The 20,783-nt window shown below is 54.1% G+C and overlaps 6 protein-coding genes across 6 annotated transcripts; 5 read left to right on the top strand and 1 right to left on the bottom strand.

The window, feature by feature from the left end:
• Positions 1 to 189: 189 nt before the first annotated feature.
• Positions 190 to 2,828, bottom strand: J4E78_002350 (uncharacterized protein; the record flags this gene model as incomplete). Its single annotated transcript, XM_049362997.1, has 5 exons — positions 190 to 315; positions 368 to 1,744; positions 1,834 to 2,340; positions 2,393 to 2,719; positions 2,808 to 2,828. 5 exons carry the CDS (start codon positions 2,826 to 2,828, stop codon positions 190 to 192), a joined length of 2,358 nt encoding a protein of 785 aa, XP_049225589.1.
• A 1,318-nt stretch (positions 2,829 to 4,146) lies between these two features.
• ASF1 (Histone chaperone asf1) lies at positions 4,147 to 5,162 on the top strand (the record flags this gene model as incomplete). The annotated part of the gene is made up of 4 exons (XM_049362998.1): positions 4,147 to 4,255; positions 4,306 to 4,345; positions 4,398 to 4,706; positions 4,757 to 5,162. 4 exons carry the CDS (start codon positions 4,147 to 4,149, stop codon positions 5,160 to 5,162), a joined length of 864 nt encoding a protein of 287 aa, XP_049225590.1.
• Positions 5,163 to 6,267: 1,105 nt separating this feature from the next.
• On the top strand, positions 6,268 to 9,055 carry J4E78_002352 (uncharacterized protein; the record flags this gene model as incomplete). Its single annotated transcript, XM_049362999.1, has 3 exons — positions 6,268 to 6,380; positions 6,445 to 8,992; positions 9,044 to 9,055. The coding sequence occupies 3 exons, from the start codon at positions 6,268 to 6,270 to the stop codon at positions 9,053 to 9,055; spliced, it is 2,673 nt and encodes an 890-aa protein (XP_049225591.1).
• A 764-nt stretch (positions 9,056 to 9,819) lies between these two features.
• J4E78_002353 (uncharacterized protein) lies at positions 9,820 to 13,520 on the top strand (the record flags this gene model as incomplete). Its single annotated transcript, XM_049363000.1, has 6 exons — positions 9,820 to 9,888; positions 9,938 to 11,791; positions 11,847 to 12,115; positions 12,164 to 12,923; positions 12,972 to 13,130; positions 13,179 to 13,520. The coding sequence occupies 6 exons, from the start codon at positions 9,820 to 9,822 to the stop codon at positions 13,518 to 13,520; spliced, it is 3,453 nt and encodes a 1,150-aa protein (XP_049225592.1).
• Positions 13,521 to 14,058: 538 nt separating this feature from the next.
• On the top strand, positions 14,059 to 16,925 carry J4E78_002354 (uncharacterized protein; the record flags this gene model as incomplete). Its single annotated transcript, XM_049363001.1, has 3 exons — positions 14,059 to 14,346; positions 14,424 to 16,352; positions 16,404 to 16,925. 3 exons carry the CDS (start codon positions 14,059 to 14,061, stop codon positions 16,923 to 16,925), a joined length of 2,739 nt encoding a protein of 912 aa, XP_049225593.1.
• Positions 16,926 to 17,468: 543 nt separating this feature from the next.
• On the top strand, positions 17,469 to 20,234 carry J4E78_002355 (uncharacterized protein; the record flags this gene model as incomplete). Its single annotated transcript, XM_049363002.1, has 1 exon — positions 17,469 to 20,234. One exon carries the CDS (start codon positions 17,469 to 17,471, stop codon positions 20,232 to 20,234), a length of 2,766 nt encoding a protein of 921 aa, XP_049225594.1.
• Between the last annotated feature and the right edge of the window lie 549 nt (positions 20,235 to 20,783).

The raw sequence follows: 20,783 nt of genomic DNA on the forward strand, positions 1-20,783 counted from the left end.
AGGAATGCTTGTGGTCGTATGTGAAAGAGTAGATAGTTGGTGCTAAATACAACGTACTAAACCCGTATCTGCAACAGCAAACCACCACTGAACACTGAAACGGGTATGACGAGCTGTCACCAATGATTTATGGAGTAATGCGTGATACGACAACGGAGTTGATATTGGTGCTTATAGTACCAGATGAGGTTACTGCATTCGACCCGAAGCCGGCCACTGCAGATTCGAAGCTGAGAAAGACGGAAATGCGAAAGGCGGGATAAGCATATTGCCCGCCCCCATCTCAGCATCACCGAACATCTCCTCGATATCATTCTACATCATGGTTAGCAATGCCAGTGTGTGGTGGGGCGAGAGTGTTACTTACCCAATCGATGTCGTTGATAGCGTCCATCGCAGTGTTACCGTTAGAACCAGCTGCCATTCCACCCTCGTACATGGTAGAGTTCGGGCTACTATTACTACTTTCACCTTGCTGTGCGGTGGTCGGCATCAGATTGCCTGGACTATTCCCAGGAATGACGTCGTAGGTTGCAACAGATACTGTCGCTGGCATGTCGATGGTACCCCAGTCTACAGTCGGCATAGCACCAGGAAACGTGTTGAGCCTGGGTACCAACGTGGACTGAACCCGAGAAGTCTGTGGTGGTGATGGCGAAGGCGGTACGAGATTTTGCAGGTTTGCGTTGCCGTTCAGTAAATGCGAAAGTGGACCAGAAGTACTCGGCTCCGACTGCGTGCTTCCATCAAGTCCACCCTCCTTCCTCTGTACGCGTTGTCGAGGCTCCAGGCCTGCTTGCGGCATGTCGGCAGGAACACGAACTCTTTTCAAGGCAGAGTAGGCTTTCGTCTTGCCGACGAGCTCTTCCAAAACCATTCTCGTTTTCTCAACGTTGGATAGTCCAGTGGGCAGATTGAACGAGTAGTCTAGACATTTCCATATTCGCTGCTCCATTGCTGGTTCCGGGTTTGCTACGTAAATCTCGCTTACGAGAAGAAGCGCGCAGTGGTGTTGATGGAGAGCACCGACGATCCATGCCCAGGAGGATAGCACTGGATGCTGCTCGATTGCCATGCCATGTTCCAGAATCATGGTCGCTGCGCTTAGTGTCAATTGTCGTAATCGCTCCGGCATTCGGCTGCGAGCAGAAGTAATGTACTTCTGCAAGATGGAAATATACAAGCGGTTCGAGACGATGCCGTATAGCTCCGACGCTAGAACGTGTAATAGCTCTGTCTTGGACAGCATGGGGAGATACTTCTTTTCCATAGCCGCTTGGAATGACTGAACACGCGACAGAAGCGAAGTGATTGTGACTTCGCTCTTCCCGTCAGCGCGTTTGCGATCCAATTTTGGACGCTCGGTCCAAAGGAAGCGATGCATCTCGTATCCTTCAAATCGCATGAGGCTGATAGTCATGTCGGTGAAGTGATTGCGATCTTTACTGACGTCTATCCCGCCCTCACCACGCTCAGCACGGTCGAGATCAACATCGTCAATGTTCAGCGGAAAGCGAGTGTCATAGTCGTCGAGCCGGATTTGCGGACGTGGGCCAACAGCTTCGCAAGTACGTAGATCCAGGAAACATATTTGGTACCATATGAGGCGCCGTACTTGGATCTCAACCGGCGAGGAGCTGTAGGTCGTCGGGTCCCGGTGCAAACCCATACATTCAGCCAAGCGAATAAGTGACCCAGTTAGTGCAGAGTGGGCGCGAGATACTTCGTTGCGACATAGCGGAATCTATAGGAAGTTATTAGCAAAGTCTGGTGAAGTCAACGGTCACGACTAGGGTAAATTGTCGTGTACGCGCTTTAGGACGGCAGACTTACGAGGTACATCACGAAAGCCTGAATTGTCTCCAGTTTTGTAGTGCGTAGGAAGTTGGCTCGCGCAAGCGCTGCCTCCGTCCCTTCCCTGAAGCTGTCTATCATGGTTTGCTTTTCAACACCAAACTCGACTTGCACCATGTCATCGGTCATTGAAACGACTGAGTTTAGCAAAGCCGCAAAGAGCACTGCTTGGAAAGATGCGCGAGGCTCCATGCCCATGTTGACTCTGATCCAGAAGTTCTGATACTGTCGCTCGAATGAAGGGCGGTGTACGGTCCGGGCTATGGTATGCACCGCGACCCAATACTGAGAGAGTAGTTTATCAACCACGACCCGAGCAGGCAGATGGGACTCAAGAGCGGTTTGGTCGATTCCGGACGCCAACATAAAGTTTGAAGATGGAGCGACATAGTCTTGTGTGGGTGCTAACCAGTTTACGGCGTCTTCCTCGATGGCAGACAGAGACGGAGTTTCGCGATCTGGTAACTCTTTAAGCGTTGTAGCAAGCTACGAGGAAGGTGTCAGTTTGATCCGACATGCTAAACACGTGGAGACTCACCTCATCCGACAATCTTGGACGAACAAGTCCTCCAATGCGTTCTGTGATGCGAACTCTGCCCATTCGAAAGCCCAGATCGACCATGTCGTCGTTGACATCGTCGTCAGGCTCATAGTAAGCTGCATCTTCAGTAACGAGATGTGTCGGCCGGAGATCCTTAGTGTCCTCGTCGTCTTCTTGGTCGCTTGACTGTTCTTGACCAGGGAGTGTACCAACCCTAGAAAAGCTTGCAGTATTTCTCAAGTTTATTTCTGTCTTGCGCGCAACATCTTCTTCGAGACTCCTCTCCAAACGACCCATCTGCTCTTTAACCTCGGCTAGCTTTGCCTGAGCATTTGCATCAAGTCCAGAGGCAATGAAAACGCATTGTCGCGTGTTTTTGGTGCAATGTGTACATGGGTGGCCTTTGTCGCACTTCAACTTCCGCCGGCGACATTCGAGACAAGATGTAATGAGTCGATTCCTGCGGCGAACGCGCGGTGCAGGCTGCTGTGTCCTCTTATCGGCTTCAACTGGTGGGGAAGCTTGAGATCCGTTCTGGTTCGACAATGATGGGCTCGACATGACTGAGATGCTGTTGAAGCTTGGTAGTGGAAAGCCGGAATCCTTACGGACGTAAGATCTGATGCAGTGTCTTTGCGCAGCGATTAGCGACTCGGTACATGAAGGATCAAACAGGGCATTCAATACGTTACTCACTTCCCCGGTCTCCACTTTATTGGGAACTTAGGGATGCTGGACTCCGGAATGGTACCTACCTAGGTAGGTATGCTTCGGAAGTTTAGGATGGTTCAGGCGTAAGACGCCAGCCACGTAGATACCAAGCTACGTTTCGTGCCAAGTTTCGTCAGAGGACGTGCACATGAAGTTGATGCCCTGCTTGCATGAACTCAAGACGTCTCCACGACTTTTGGAAGGAAACGTGGTGGCTGCTTGCTTACGACCTAGCAGGACTGCCCAGGTGCCCGCCCCGCTTTAGCGCTTCCGTGATGCATCGACTACGGCGGATCAGTCTTTGTCAGCGTCATTACCCTAGTCATTGTCTGGCCAAACCTATCTTACATGACTGTAGAGAAGAAGCAGAGGCTTTTGCGCGACAATTCGTTCCTCGGAGTCTAGCAAGTACTAATATCGGCACATGGCGACACATTCAGATGCCTCTGGCCTGAACACAACGCCTGATTGTGACATGTGGCTTGGTAGCATGGCTTCATAGTTGGCGAGAAACCGCTCACTAAATCAGGGGGAGAGTGACCCTTTTCCAAATGCTGAAGATAGCCTCGACCGTAGCTGCGACGTTCCTGGATGCAGCCCTGGGGTGAAGCTAATGCAGTCGACTGGATCCGTCTCGCTACCTATGTACGTATCAAGACTACTCAGACGCGAGAATCATCGCAGCATCAGTACATGATAGGCCTGGAACAAAGCACGGAGCGATGCGATGCCTGGTGGGTTATTCCGGTTTCTCTTCAGGCGTCGAAGATATGTAGGACACGGCTCTGACGCGAACGCGTAACGCCTGGTCACGCTTTTAGTTGGACGCGACCCGCGACAGCCTAGGACAAAGATCCACTGATCGTTGCCGCCGCGATCTATCGAACGCACGTCCTCACCGCTTCCATAACAAACACCTTTTCCTGCCGCCTTTTGCAGAGTCCCCACCACGCACGCCTCTCGATTCTCAATCCCACCACATTGTCCATACCGACCGTCTCACCTGCCTTTATTCTCGCTTCATCACTTCCGCTTTCAAAATGTCTGTCGTGTCGCTTCTCGGTGTGGAGGTCAAGAACAACCCCGCGCGCTTCGACGAGCCGTACGAGTTTGAGATCACCTTTGAGTGTCTCGAGCAACTACAGAAGGGTAGGTGCGCTCAACATCAAGAAAAATCACGGTGACTAACGACAATTCAGATCTCGAGTGGAAATTGACCTACGTTGGCTCTGCGACCTCGTAAGTCCACTGCCACTCCTGCTCGTGAACACGTCTGATCAATTCCCCGCAGAAACGAGTATGATCAGGAACTCGACTCTGTCCTCGTCGGCCCCCTCCCCATTGGCGTCAACAAGTTCCAGTTCAAGGCCGATGCACCCAACCTCACGCGCATCCCCAACAGCGAGATCATCGGTGTCACAGTCATCCTGCTCAGCTGCAGCTACGATGAGCGCGAGTTTGTGCGTGTCGGATACTATGTGAACAACGAGTACACAGACGAGGCGCTGGCACTGGACCCGCCTACCAAGCCTGTCATTGAGAAGGTGCAGAGGCAGATCCTGGCAGAGAAGCCGCGAGTCACGCGCTTCGCCATCAAGTGGTACGCAGCTACAGACACTGGTGCTATTCTGGCAGTGCTAACCCATTCAGGGACTCCGACGAGTCTGCACCCCCCGAGTTCCCCCCTGAGCAGCCAGAGGCCGACCTCAACGCCGACGGCGACCAATACGGTATCGAGGAAGAGGAAGAGGAGGAGGCCGAAGAGGCTGAGGGTGAAGGTGTCGCCGCCGAGGGTGAGGATGCCGCCATGGCAGGTGCCGAGGACACTGCAGGCCCCGCCGCTGACGACGACGCTGAGTCCGAGGCCGGCAGCGAGGAGATCGACATCGAGGACTCAGAAGACGATGAGGAGGAAGAGGGTGAGGAGGGCGGAGATGACGACATGGAGATGGACGAGGGTGAGGCGGGCGCTGCCAGCGGTGACAAGCCAGCCCAACAACAGCCAGGAGGTGCCCCGCAGCAGCAACAGCCTGGTGCGGATGTCATGGTTCACTAGATGTCGCGCCGGGTTCCTTGCTTGCATACTTCACCATCGCGGGTGCTTCGAGCAGGAAGCGATATTTACCGCCTTGTGGTTTTCTTCCAGTCATGTAGACAGCAGTCGCCTCGCCACTGTGTCCACGCGATCTAGTCTTCACCTTGTCACGAAGAAGTTGGATTACGAATGACCCAGCAAGAAAGCAATTCATACTACGTGAGAAACCGCGTGCCGTGATAGTAGATATGTGGTTGAAGCTCAGATAGTCCACAAGAATGCACGCAGCCGCGCAAGCCATTCTTGGGCCCGAGTACGTGGCCTCTTGATATTCATCTCCGCAACGGTCTTCTTACCCTGCCGCTAGATCCGGGATGTGGCCTGCGCGGATCCGTCTACACAGGCTGAAAGTGGTGGTTCGAGTAACGCCAACGTCACTGCACAGCCTCTGAGTGAATGGCGCAGTGGTGGGAACTCGGAGGCTGATTTCCGAGACGTGTGTCGAAACATTTATAGTAACTGTGAAGGACAGGAAGGGGGGCGACATCGTTAATGATGCCGGTCACCACCTTCGGGATCCTTCGCTCCTGTTCTTGTGACCCTTAGAGTGCACATGTGTGCAAGCCTGAGGAACTCACTCGGCCATTGACGTCAAACAACGCACCTTTCACACACGGCAGAACCCTAGGACTACACGACTCTCCAGCGCCTGTTTCAGCAAACGGACTCGTCGGTCGTTTCGAATCTCTCCCTGGACTTATTCTTTCCCCCCTCAAACCTGCACCGCCGCCACTCCTGACTGTCTGTACAACCGCGCCCGGCGAGATAGTTGCACCATATACGACTACGAGGATCGCCCGCTCTCTCGTATACGATATCCGACAGATCGCAAGGGTTGCCGGCGAGTCTGCACTTAGCGACGGCGACTCAGGGCCATACCCCACCAAGTTAAGGTACGTTCATTTCCTGCTCCACGCGTCATTCGGCATGCATGGCGGCCTCGATGAGGGCTGCGCGGAACGGTCCCTGGGGCCAGGCGGCAACGTGCATCGAAGACGGCTTCCCTTGGACAACGGCTGACGCTTATATCTGAGCACCGCAGCGCATACCCTATCGCACCACGACAATGAGCTACCACCAAGGCCAGCCCAAGCTGGGGGCTACTTTTGTGCCAGGAGGCTTCGATGACTACTATATGCCGGCTCCTTCGCCTGAAGTCATCTCGCCTGCGCCTCAGCGGTTCGTTCTAGCCCATCGCCATGTGCATGCCCTGAAATTGCGGCTGACGTAGGTTTGGCGGTAGGATCATGCCCGAAGTGCCCGAGAACATGCAGGAAAACATCGCGCATCTGGAGTTGGAAGCCAACGGCCCTCGTGGAACCAACGGCGCCATGTCCCCCATGCAGAGCTACAATCAGTCACAGCACCCCAACTTCCCGCCGCGGCAGGCGAGCTACCAGAACGAGCTGCCCGTCCACAACGACCAATGGCCCGCCCGGCAAGCGAGCATCTCCTCTGCCTTCCGCCAGCCCCCCAACGTGCAGCCCCAGTCGGTCCAGCAGCAGCCGTCGCACGACTACAACCAGTTCGCCCAGAGCCACGACTCGCCCAACTTCTCGCCCTTCCCCAAGCTCCCCAACAAGCCCCCGAACGTGCCGCCGTCCGACGATGAGAAAGAGGCCGTCCTGGAGAATGCGCGCCTGCCCGTGCTCAACTCCAACGACCCGGAGATGCAGCTGGCATGGGCCCAAGACGCGCTGCAGTACGTAGACGCCGCGCAGCTGCACGAGCAGCGCATCTCAGAGATCCAGGGCGCGAGGCCGGCAACGCCACAGGTCGAGCACCAGCTGCGGCTCGATGCCATGAACGTAGTCACCTTCCTGGCCGACCAGGGCCATCCGAAGGCGACCTTCATGCGGGGCATGTGGCTGGAGTTTGGCAAGTTTGGCATGCGCGCAGACAAGAAGGAGGCCTTCAGGTGCTACTCCCGCGCGGCTGCAAAGGGATATGCGCGGGCAGAATACCGGATGGGCATGCAGTTCGAGCAGTCGAACGATCCGATCAAGGCTCTGCAGAACTACAAAGCCGGCGCGGAACAAGGCGACTCGGCCTCCAACTACCGCCTTGGTATGATGACGCTACTCGGACAGCACGGACAACCACAGGACTTTGCGAGGGGAGTGCATCTCATCAAGCAGGCTGCGGCTACTGCGGATGAGAATGCGCCGCAGGGTGCCTACGTGCTGGGCATGCTGCAGGCGCGAGAGCTGCCTCAGATCAACGTACCGGAAATGTTTCTGCCCTACGACGAAAAGGGCGCAAGACAGAACATCGAGAAAGCTGCCTACCTCGGATTCGCAAAGGCTCAGCTGAAAATGGGTTCTGCGTACGAGCTTTGCAGTCTAGGCTGTGAGTTCAATCCCACCCTTTCGCTGCACTACAACGCGCTCGCATCTAGGCAGGGTGAGCCCGAGGCAGATATGGCTATCAGCAAGTGGTTCCTTTGCGGACACGAGGGAGAGTTCAACAAGAACGAAGAGTTGGCATACCAATACGCGCAACGTGCCGCCGCAGCTGGCCTTGCGACTGCAGAGTTCGCCATGGGGTACTTCCATGAGATCGGCATGAACACACCTGTCAACCTGGACAAAGCGCTCGAATGGTACGACAAGGCCGAGAAGAACGGCAACAAAGACGCGTCTGCGCGTATAGAGAGCATCTCCAAGTTGTCACGGACACTATCGAAGAAGGACCACGAGAACGTTGCCATCAACATGATCAAGTCAAAGCACGGCTCCATGCGAGGCCAGCGACCGGCGAGACTGCAGAAGTCACACGCTCCCATGCCGTCGATCAACGACATCAGCCCTTCCGATTACGGTGACAGCTCTCCAGGTGGCCGAGTGCCAGCCAGGGGCGATAGCACAACGCCATACCCCATGTCTGACCAGCCTCCAATGATCTCAAACGCGCCCATGGCGGCACCCTATGATCGTCCTTCCACAGCAGCGCCATATCCTATGGACAATGGGCCTCCTCGGCTGAGCCCCCAACGGCCAGGTATCGCGGGCGGATTTGCGCCAGAGGTGAGAGCTTCTAGTACTCGACCTGTGTCCTCAGCGTTCAACATCAATCCCAACGTCTACCCTCCAAACGATCCCTACGGCCGCGGCAGCCCGCGCCCAAACCCCGGGCCAGGTTATGATATGGGGCCGATGCCAATGCGCCCTCACACGAGCGTAGATAATATGGGCCCAGGGCGTGGCGGCCGTCCTTCAAGTGGTGGCCGTGGCGCGCCGCTGCCACAAGGAGGACCTGCAAGCTACAGACAACCTGGAGGGCCGAGTGCTCAGCGCCCGGAAGCGCAACCCCGTCCATCAACCACGCAGCCTCCAGATATCGGATACAGTGCACCAGATGGACGTAACAAGTTGCAGAAACAACAGGGGGCGCCACTTAAGAAAGCGCCCACTCTGCCCGATATCGGGTACGTTGCACCTCTCGAGCCTCGCCAGCATACCCGTCCATCTACCGTTCAACCGGGCCAAGAGAGTAGAACCTCTTCGAGAATGGACAGGCCCTCGACTACTACGCCAGGGCAAGGCTCTCGGCCCTCCTCACGGCCGGGCTCATCAGGACGTCCCAGCGGATACGACAACATGCCCAAGCCTAACAGGGTGCAGACGTTGCAACAGCAGCAGCCACCTCCGAAGCCTGCGCCAGTACAAGCGAACAAGCCGGCCACACCTACACCGCCTAAGCCAGCCTCATCGGCTTCCTCGGCGGCAGGCAAGGGTCCCAAGACATTTGATGAAATGGGCATAGGGCAGGCACCCAAGGAGGGCGATTGTGTAAGTTGCACGTCCGGCATGCACCAAGAATTGTTTGCTAACCTCCAACAGGTCGTCATGTAGATTTTGGAGCGCTGGAACAGCGCGATTTGGATGACGTTTTGCATAGCGGAGTTTTGATCTTGCATAGTAGTGAGCGGTCGCAGTACTAACACTCGATATACCCATCTTCGGAACAAGTGAAGCGGCATTGGCGACTTTTAAGTATAGACGAAATACAATCAGACAAGACAGAACTGTGATCAATGACATGCAGGGAAATCAAATCGTGGTGTGCGGGGATGCTAGCCAACGTGCACCGTAGTCGTATTTTCACTGCTGCCAACAGGCCGTGGTAGTGCAATCCGACTGCACAAATTCTTCTTGAGTCTTACATGCGAATAATATGGACTGTCGCAAGACCATGGCGATGCGAAATCGCCTGGAATTGGTCGGGACGAGAGTAGCTACCCGTGGACACTGAGGCAGTTCCTAGATCGCGCGCGTCGACGCGGTGTCACGTGTCAGCACAAATCCGCAGGGAAGTCAAAGGTCTTCTCAGGCTATGATCAAACAACGATCCAAAAGCGTCGCCTGTGTCTTCTCTCACGCTTTTCGGTTTTCAATTCGATGATTCCTTCCCCTCAAAATCAATGAGAGCTGTTGGCCGTGATGGTACCGTGGGGGTGAATCCGCTGGCCACCTGGGCATGCGCGGACGCTAGCGCGGTTCCTGAACGGCTCAGCGGGGAAGGAGCGCGTTCACAATTACCTCACTCGCAAACTCCACCTGCAACCGTACCTCCAGCCTACCCGCGCCTGTCGATCCTCTGGCTTGTGGTCGCAGTCATGTCTGGAAAGCGCTCTCGCGCTCTCACAGATGGGCTTGATCCCAACGGCTCAGGCAGTAACAGTCGCGTATGTCAAACGCCCCGAAGCCAACAGCACGCATGCTAACATCGCCCAGAACAAGCGACCCCGTCAATCTGAATCCGAGGGCAGCGATCAGTCTTCGGACGACGAGCGTTCCAATGCAGCCAGCGGCAGCGATTCCTCCGATGACGAAGGCGAACACATGCGCGAACGAGAAATACGGGCGACACAACAGGTGCAGAAAGAGCATCGGGCAACTGCAGACAGGGAAAACGTCGCGACGGATTCTGGGATTATCGAAGAAATCCAGTGCATCAACTTCATGTGCCATGAACATTTGACAGTAACCCTGGGGCCTCTGATCAACTTCATCATCGGACATAACGGCAGCGGAAAGAGCGCCGTGCTCACTGCCCTCACAATCTGTCTGGGCGGAAAGGCTACCGCCACAAATCGTGCCCAAAATCTCAAAAGCCTTATCAAGGAGGGCAAAGATCATGCCTCCGTGACTGTCAAGATCAAGAACCAAGGGCCACTCGCTTACAAGCCCGCGCAGTACGGCGACTCGATCATCGTGGAACGACACTTCAGCAGATCCGGAACTTCAGGCTTCAAGCTCAAGAACGTGAACAACAAACTCGTCACCAACAAGAAAGCGGAGCTCGAAGACATCCTAGACGCCTTCTCCATGCAAATTGACAACCCGATGAACGTCCTGACACAGGACATGGCAAGACAGTTTCTGAACCACTCCACGCCAAAAGACAAGTACAAGTTCTTTCTCCAGGGCACGCAGCTGGAGAACTTGAACAGAGACTATCAGCAGATCGAACAATCTTTGGAAGTCATGAACACGAAAGCCGAGGTCAAAGAAGCCGACCTCACGACTCTAAGGCGCGAAATGGAAGCACTGGAGAAGAAAGCCAGAAAAGCGGCAAGCTTACAGACGATGCGAGATAAGGAAACGGAATTTGCTCGACAAGCAGCATGGGCCACGGTTCGTGAACACGAAGATGATGTTGCGCACAATGAGAACGGACTCGCAGACACCGAGAGAATCATACAAACCTTACATCAACGTGTAGAAGATGCAGGAAAGGCCTACGAGCTGGCGGATCAGGCCCACGAAGCCGCCAAACAAAACGTCACCGATCTCACGACTGAGATGGAGCCAGCAGAGCAAAAGGCACTTGATGCTAAAGCAAAGTTCCAGGAAGTCAAGGGAAGACTCGTGGTGCTACTAGCTGATGAACGGATTGCACAAGGTGAAGTGAAGGAAAGGGAAAAGAATGTGCACAAGTTGGAAGCAGAGATTGCGCAGTACCGACAACGGCAGGCTGAAGCAGACAACGGCCGCCACGCAGAAAAGATTCGAGAACGTGATGACGCCAAGGTCAAGTACGAGACTGCCAGGTTAGCATTCGAGGGCCATGATACTGGGCTTGCAGCGCTACAAGACCAACTGGCGACAGCTCAAAAGGAGCAGAACGAAGCAGATCGAAAAGTAGAGGACGCTCAAAAAGAAGTTTCACGTATACGGGAATCCATCGCAAGAATGCAAAGAGGTCAGAGTAATTGGGACGATGGGTATCAAAATCGCCAAAGGCTGAGCGAGCTACTCCGCGCGATCGAGTCCGAGCACAGATTCCGGGAGAAACCAGTTGGACCCATGGGCCGTCATGTGAAGCTGCGCTTGCAGGATTGGGGTGGAATTCTTGAAAAGCAATTTGGTCAAACGCTGAACGCCTTCGTCGTCACTAGCAAGCCAGACCAGAATATACTATCAGCCCTTATGAAAAGGGTTGGCTGGTGCGCGCCATCTTTCTGCTTAATCAACAACGCTAACGATGTCAGGTCTGCCCCGATATACATTGGCAAGAGGACGCCTATAAACACCGATGGCAATGAGCCCGCAGAAAATCTTACCACATGGATGAAGGCACTTACGGTAGACATGCCTTTTACATCCACGACATAGAAGTATTTCACTAACTAGCACGTAGTTTGACGATGATCTTGTTCGAAATCAGCTCATCATTAACCAGTCAATCGAGCAAACCGTGCTCATTGAGAACATGGACGAAGGCGCTCAGTTTATGTTCAACCGCGGGCCGCCTACTACGAACGTCAAGATGTGTTTTACCTTTGCGGATGGCGACACAACCAAAGGTCGTGTCTTCGTCTACAACAGTGGCGGAGGTATCAACAACAGTCCGATCGCACCGTATACCGGAGCTCTGCGTATGCAGGTGGACAAAGATACTCGAATCCAGTGCGTATGGCGTTTCAATATCAGATCATTCGCTAATAGCATACACAGACTAGAAGAGAAGAATCTGGCCCAGGCCAAGGGACAACTTGAGACCTTGCAGCAGCAGTCCAGGGAGCGGCATGATGAGGTCAACAAATGCAAGGCTCAGTTACAGGACCACGAACGCCAGAAGAAACATCTGAGACTTGCTTCCCAAACTGCTTCCAAGGAATTGGAAAGACTTGAGTTCGAACTGGAGAAAGCAACTCCCGACGAAGCAGCTATCCAAGTGCGGGAGTCAGAGCTTGCGGAAGCTCAAGAAGAGTTGAAGAACGTCATGAATGTCTACGAAGATGCGGTGACGCAAAGGATCGGACTCAACGACGAGAATAGGGCGAACAAGCAGGAGATGGAAGCTGCACAGAAGCTTGTTGCTGATCTCCGGTCCCGGCTCGACAAGGCGCACGTGACAGTTCGAACTCTTCAGGGCACACGACAAGAAGAGCTCCAGAAAAAGAACGAAGCCATCGAGCAGGTTGCCGAAGCTGAAAAGGTAAAGAAGAACTGGCAAGAAGAGCTCTTGGAGTCGCAACAAAGCCTCGCCGAAGTAACTGAGGGTGCGACGAGCATATGTGAGCGTGTGTTCGTCCCCCCTAATTCAACTTCCGATGACCTACAGCGGAGAATGGTTCAAATGGCGAAAACCAGGGAAGAGGCTGAACGGGAGCTCGGTGGATCACAGCTGGACCTTACGCGGGCGGCAACTGAAGCGAAGCAGAAGCACCACGATGCAATGAAGGAGTTTGAAGACATCAGAAGTCTACGCAACGTAAGTTTGGTTACACGTATCATAATGACTCTTACTGATCCGACGCAGCAACTCATCACTACGCTTGACAACCGACGCAACCGGTGGAAGCAATTCAGATCTGGCATCTCTGTTCGGGCGCGAGTCACGTTCAACTATCTGTTGAGCGAGCGCAAGTTCAGAGGTACACTGAGCATCGACCACAAGAAGGCTCTTCTCGACATTCATGTAAGTCTGGACATCAGTATGACTCGCATACGGCGCTAATTCTATCAGGTTCAACCAGATATCATGGAGCGAAGCGGAGACGGCAGACAGACAAAGACCCTCTCTGGAGGTGAGAAGTCGTACTCTACCGTGTGCCTTCTCCTCTCCCTGTGGGATGCAATGGGCTCGCCTATCCGCTGCCTGGACGAATTCGACGTCTTCATGGACAGCGTCAACCGCGAAAGGAGTATGCATATGATCATCCAGGCTGCTCGACGCTCGATTGGGCGACAGTTCATCTTCATCACTCCACAGTCGATGAGTAATGTCACGCAAACGTCCGATGTCAAGATCATCAAGATGACAGACCCAGAGCGCGGACAGACAGCATTGAATGTGCAGCGGAGTTGAAATACCCCTGGAATATGGCGTTAATGTGTTGGTATTTGTCGGTGTTGTTGCTGTCGTGTGGGCCGATGGTCACGGAGTTTGAGTATGGATATACCCGCTGGCAAAGGAAATGTGTCTCGTAGCCATATGCATATAGTACCATGGTCACGTTTCTAGCGTTCCTGCACACTGGCTGGATGCTAGTCTGTCAAAATGATCAAAAAATTAACTCGCGTTGCGTGCAAGAAGAGCTCACGTAATGTGGCCGTGACATTTGCCGCGCAAAGCGTAGTCGCGAGTTGCGGCGTAAGCGGCCGCAGCGGGTTGTACAGGGAACGGAGTGGGTATGCAAAAGGTAAGGCGGATGCGCACCGGGATCCAGGGTCTCTTGGCCAACCACGTCGATGGACGGGTCTGATACAACTCTCCCACCTCTCGACTTGCTGGCAAACCTTGGGCTCATGTGAGAAGCAGATTTCCGTGCTGTCTCTGCACCTGGCTTCCTACCCTCCTCCGGGAGCCTATATGCCCCCCACCGACTCGCCGTCGACGCACCATCATGGCCGACTCCCCACTCTCAACACCCGGCACTCCAACCACTGCCTCGCCGCTACCTTCCGACAGAAACGCCGCCCGCTCCTTCTCGCCAGCGCAGGACGACGCGCAGACGGGCGACATGCAGGGACACGCCGAGGATGCGCGGACGAGTGCCCCGGCGCCGAGTGTGGTGAATGCGACGGGATCAGCTGAGCAGGCCATGGAACCCAAAGGGAAAGAGAAGGCGACCAAGGGTCCGCTGAAGCTGCTGGATCTGCCCATGGACATCCTCAAGGAAATCATACACCAGGTGAGTAGGGGCGCCTTATGCGCTGCACCCTGTCATGCGGCACGGCACTGGCTCGATGCTGACGTGCACCTCAACAGCTCCCACACACCAACGACCTCACCTCGCTGTGCCTCTGTCACTCGGCCCTCCATCGACTCACGATCCCATGCATATACTCGCGCTTCGACATTGTGTGGCCTGACGAGAGCACCCACAACGAGCCTCGCGCTGGCGTCGATGCTCTCACCTATGGCCTCGCAACGCTGGTCATGGGCGACGACTGCTTCCCCCACCAGAACCGGCTGAGGCTGCAGGGACAGACGCCGACCGCACTGCTGAGGACTGCCGCCAACCCATACCCTGTTCCGCAGCGGCGCTTTGGCAACTACTACGGACAGTTTACCAAGAAGTTCTCTCTTGGCAATGGACCGCAGGCATGGGTTCAGGAATACATGATCACCAAGGAAGGCGGAAAGATGCTGGGGACCTTGGTGGCGCTTGCGATTGCGCGCATGATCAATCTGGAGACGTTCGTGTGGGATATGCCTACGGGTGTGCTTCGCGATGTCTGGCTTGCGCTGTCGAGCCTCGCCCACCGGAGTGACGGTGAGGAATGCCGTCTGGACCGCCTCTGGATACGATGGCACGACAACACAATCGACGCGCCGATCCCGCCCCCCGCACCACCCATGATACTCAACAACCAAAACCTCCCTCCACCCCCGAACGCTACACATCCGAGTGGACTTGGCACCGTCCAAGCACCCGTTGTTGTGGTACCCCCGTACGCACCGAGTAGCATGTCTGCGCTAGATCGAGTCGAACACCCTACCTTTTCTGCCATACCTGCGCTCAAGAGTTTGAGTGTCTTGGACATCGACGAGTTGCCTTACCTCGACGAGATGAGCATTTTGATCGCAAGATCCCAGAAGAAACTACGCGAACTACGGATCGGTATCGCAGCCCATGCACAACAGCGGGACTGGGTGACCGTCTGGGAGGGTGAAGGTCTTCAACAAGTCGACTACAACGCTACATCGACTGCCGCGTGTTCAATAGGAGAGAAAAGGCTAGGGGGCGTTCTCGGCATTCTCGTTGGTCGCATACACAACATGCGCCATTCGGAAGAACCTCCAACCCAGAAGTCCGGCGCTACCGGCGTCACAGAGCGATCAGTAGAAGCAACGCCCGCCAAATCGGCAGCCTCCTTGCCCCTGCCCTCCATAGCCTCGCTCTCACTACAAGAACGCGACCCGGACCAGGATGTGGATCATTTCGGTAATCCGATGGAAGATAACTCCATAACAGAGGGCGTTAGTCTCTTCAATGACAATCAGCCGTTTAGTGCTGGACAGACTGCGCAGGCTCCTGGTACGGAGAGAGTCGCTGCAAAGACACCTCCATCTCGTGACGAGACTTCTGGCTCAGAAGATGAGCCGCGGCTGACTGGCAAACTGAAACTAGAAGTACTGGAGCTCGAACGCGTCCCTCTCTCCGTCCCAGTGCTTCGCAGAGCCTTCGATTGGTCGATTCTATCGACATTGACTCTTCTTCACTGCAGCAATCACGAACAACTGTGGAAAATACTACGGAGAACATACACCCCTCGTCCCCCCTACCCTGGCTCACCGTCTTCATCCAAGGCGTACAAGGCCTCCTACACCCTTCGATCGGAATACCAGCTCAACCTCAAGCGAATACATACTAATACAGTGTCTCCTTCGCTGATCACGTTTCTCAAAGAGACACTGGCGCCGAATAGTCTTGAAGTGCTCTTTCTCCAAGAAGGCCGCTCTTACTCGTCTACGGTCACAGTAGATGCGATCTACAAGGGGCCATTGCGGAGACATCGAGGAAGTTTGAAGAAGCTAATGATAGACAGTGGAGAGAAGAGCCCAGACGGACACACGACCAATAGTTCAAGGTGGAGACGGTGGATGCTGAACCGCGAGATCCTGACATACATAACAAGCGGCCGTATGAACAGCTTGCGGGAACTCGCAGTGTCCATCGACTACAAAGACTGGGTATGTTGCGCCTCATTACAATTTCAAGAAATGTGACTGACGTCTGTACAGCATCACTTCCTCCAACGTCTCCCGTACATCCCTCATATTCGCTCCCTGTATATCCCTTATATCGCCGATCACGCCCATGGTAGTAACATCGATCCACGCGAACTCGCATACCAGATACTCGATATTGTGCACTTGCGACCGGAGATAGAGCTCTGCTACATGGGCCTATCTACCAAGTGCTTTGAGATTCTGGAAAATCGACCATCAAATTATGACCTACGACACGATGGCATGCATGCCGATGGTAGTGGATCTGCATACGCTACACATGATCCGATGTTATCCGACGACGAGAGCGAAGCTACGGAAGACGAAGACGACGATGACATGGACGATGGCGCTATGCCGCCCGGTGGTGATGAGACCGAGAGCGAAGCAAGTGACGATGTCGACGTTGAGAGCGACGATGAATCGTTTGTGCAGGACTCGCAAAAAGGTCCAAAGTTACGTGTTCGAGAGATACTCTTCTACGAGGAACGAGTTGAGGCGTTTAGGAGGCGGCACGGCGTGCTGAGGCCTTGATGTAATGTGACTGATACGACGGGCATGGTGTTCTATAGTATTACTGCAGCATTTTCTGTACGCATGGGACGGAGCTTGGAATGGGACGGTGCAGGAGGCGTACATGGTAGATATCCTTGATACTTTTTCCATCAGGTATGTAGTCTCGAGACCTAAGCTCTCGTATTGCACAATGTCGAATCATGACTCGATGTATTTGCAGGCAATATAGTACTAGACATTGAGAAACATCATCATTTGACCAAGATGTGCGCACAACGGTGAAGGTCAAATGCTTTTCGTCATACTTTGACATGGCGGCTACCCCACGTGAATACGCGTTGGAGCTGGCCCGAGCTTGATGGGCGGTGGTCGCGACCGCTGCTGCGCGAACAAACAGACAACAATCCCCAAGACCCGACGATGAGCAGACTTGTAGCAGCAGCACACCCGTCGTTAGATGGCACATCGATCGCACGTCCATGAAGTCTCTCATATTACCACGTACACGAACACAAGCCCAAACAATCGCATAGTGGGGCCTCCGTCGCACCTCCGTCGGCCATGGACCATTCCACCCTGGTCTTCGCGTCCGTCTTTCCAGTCCTCTCCTTCTCGCACAGCACACCGACGCCGATTGCGACACCAGATTTGGGGCATACAGCGCCTGGGACCTCGTTCGGTAGCCCGTACGCTCTGAGGAACGCCGAGAGCCGAACACCAGCGCAAGCACATGGGCAGGGACAGCACAGGGCAGTCAAGCGCAACATAGCATGGAGTTGCGCGACGCGATTCCTGAGTTTGCCAAAAGACATCGACTTCGCGCCTAGGACACAGAAGAACAGGGAGATTGAGGAAGCCCTCGATTTTCTCTTGAATGGAGAAGGCAAGAGCGACGATGAGAAGGAGGAGACTCTGGTCGAATGGTACACAAACGAGTGCAGGCTGCACTTTGCGAACCATGTCCGACCCGGCCTAGAAGAGTTGTGGGGGGATGAAGTTGAGCTCCAGCGAGCCTGGGAGATTCTCGATGAAACGCAGCGTATCCTCGAGCAGGTGCAGAACGTATACCTCCAGCCCTTCACCGACCACCTACTGCCTCTCTTACAGCAGAACGCCAGTAACGCGACCCTTCGACCGAGCAGACCTACACAGATCGCCGACTCAGATACTGCGAGTGCAGCAGATTGGAAGTTTCGCCGGAATATACAGGCTGTCTTTGCGCATTGTCTGCCGCTGCAGCGATATGGGAAGACGTTGAGCTATGTCTTGTACGACGCTGGATGTCGCTTGTTCCGCATATATACCCGACACGATGGCATGCAGCCGAGTGCTTCACCCGAGAAGACACAGGAGTGCAGAAAGCGAATGATCACCTTGCTACAAAGCCTAGAGCGCGTTGGACTCGGTGGTGACAGTACGCAGGAGGCCTTCGCACACGCCATGAACAAGCTGCTCGACTCTTTCATTACAAGCCACTACTTGAAGGTAGACTGGTATTCCAAGAAGTCAGTTGTGCCGCAGTTGAGACTGTGGATTCAGGATGGCTTCTGTCCACTCGTCGAATTGGTACTAGAATGTCTGCGGTGCGAGCAGAGTAGCAATCTGCCGACCGAATTGGCTTCATGGCAAGAGATGGCTCTAGCTAGGCTTGGTCGGGCGAGAGTTGACAACTTGTTCGATTTTGTCATACACTGGGACAAAAGTATGGGCGCCATCCTGGACATCAAAGAGTATCTGCGGGTTTCAAACGCGAAGCAACATCTCACCTCGAGCTTTTCTCAGCAAATAGCGAGACGCCTGTTACATCCTGGAGCTACCACGACCTATATACTGAACGTCTACATCTCCATCATTCGCTCCTTCCACGAGCTTGAGCCTAAGGGAGTGCTGCTTGAGCGTGTAGCTAGACCAATCAGACGGTACCTGAAGGAGCGAGAAGACACAGCGCGCATCATAATATCAAGTCTGCTCACTGACCTGACCGACGAAACTGGTAGTAAATTCTCATCTAACAGCGAGCTCTCGTACGAGATTGCCAGCGAGATGGTGAAGCCGTTTGCAAACTACGGGCAAGATACTGATGAGGAACTCAACTGGAACGACATGAATTGGCAGCCTCTACCACAAGACGCCTCACCAGACTACAAAAAGTCAAAAGTTGAAGACGTGATATGGTTCCTCTTAACACTCTGGGAGCGAGAGGACTTTATCAACGAGCTGAAGAACATATATGGTGATCACTTGCTTAGATGTCAAGATCCAGAATATGAGAAAGAGATTCGACTGTTGGAGCTCATCAAAGTCCGCTTGGGTGACGACAAGCTACAAGCTTGCGAGGTCATGTTACGAGATGTCTTGGAATCGAAGCGTATCAACGGCACCATCCGCACAACAATCAGCGTACCAGCAGCGACATCACTTGTTACGCCAGACCACCGTAGCAGAGAGCCTCAGACACCAGACGGCCGACAGCCACGCACACCACAACCTCGGAGACCTGGACGTTCGACTCGAAATATCACTCCTTCTGCATCCAACGCTGCAACACCTCCTGGCCCTACGCTTAACGCACAGATCCTATCATCGTTCTTCTGGCCACAACTTCGCGACGACACTTTCCGCGTACCCGCACAGATCGATGCGTTGCAAAAAGAGTACGAGTCGCGTTTCGAGCGTATCAAAGGCATGCGTAAATTGCGATGGATGAATGCCCTGGGCGACGGCTCTATAACCCTCACCTTCGATGACCGCACAGAGGACTTCGACCACCTCACACCCTGGCAAGTCAGTGTGATCTACGCATTCCAATTTCAACCCGATGAGAAAGCAAAACACTCAGACAAGGGCGGCGAAGGCATCACACGCACTGTAGCTCAGCTAGAAGAGATGCTAGAAATGGAGGAGAGTCTCGTCACCCAAGCCCTTGCTTTCTGGGTTGGAAAGTCTGTACTCCGCTTCCACGCGCCATCTACCTACTCTATCATCGAGTCTCTCCCCAAACCGACGTCTAAAACTGGTGCTCACGATGCCGATGCAGCGGCTGCAGCAGAAGAACTAGCTACCATCCAAGCCAACGCCACCAACAACACTGTCAAGTCTCAGAGTGAGATGCTGTATGAGAAGAAGGATGTTTACACGGCGTTCATATTGGGCATGATGGCAAATCAGGGTAACATGAATGCGGGCCGCATCACCATGATGATGCGTATGATGGTTCAGGGCGGCTTCCCATTCGGAGCCGAAGAAGTGAAGCAGCTATTAGGCGATTTGGAAGCAGATGGCAAGGTCGTGGCAATGGGCGGAGATGTCTGGGGTATCAGGAAATAGACTATCTCCGGTACGCTTGTGACATCCTCAGAGATCTACATAGAATCCTACCCATGCCGTCTTGCGCAGCGTCAAATTCCGGTCGTTCATCCATTGCACAGTTTCCGCCTCACCGCCTCAACTACTCCCTCCATCTCACATCACACACAATCTTGACGTTGCCCCACCCGCCTATCTCCGTTTCCCAGCAGATCTCCCCGTACAACATGTAACCAGCAGACCGCCCAAGAAAACCCCTCTAGTATCACAGAGATCTACGGGTAAAATCGTAGATGAGACTGTACGACTGCTACACAAGACTTCCGATCCTCACTACTCACCACAAATTAAACATTACACATTACACACACACCGCCCATGACACAAACAGATGCCAGCGGTGTCTGTCTTGTCTGCCAACATGCCATCATGCGTCGTCGTGTAACCAAACCAGTAGCAACGCTTCTTGCAACGCCCGTGGCGTCGCAGACGCAGAAAATCGTACGGTACGACGTGCAGCCACTCCGAAACAAATCGGGCCATGACGATGCCCAGGTATAATGAGGTGTT

Source organism: Alternaria triticimaculans, assembly GCF_023758025.1.
Source record: "Alternaria triticimaculans strain BMP 0046 chromosome Unknown scaffold_2, whole genome shotgun sequence".
In the NCBI taxonomy this organism is placed as follows: Eukaryota; Fungi; Ascomycota; class Dothideomycetes; order Pleosporales; family Pleosporaceae; genus Alternaria; species Alternaria triticimaculans.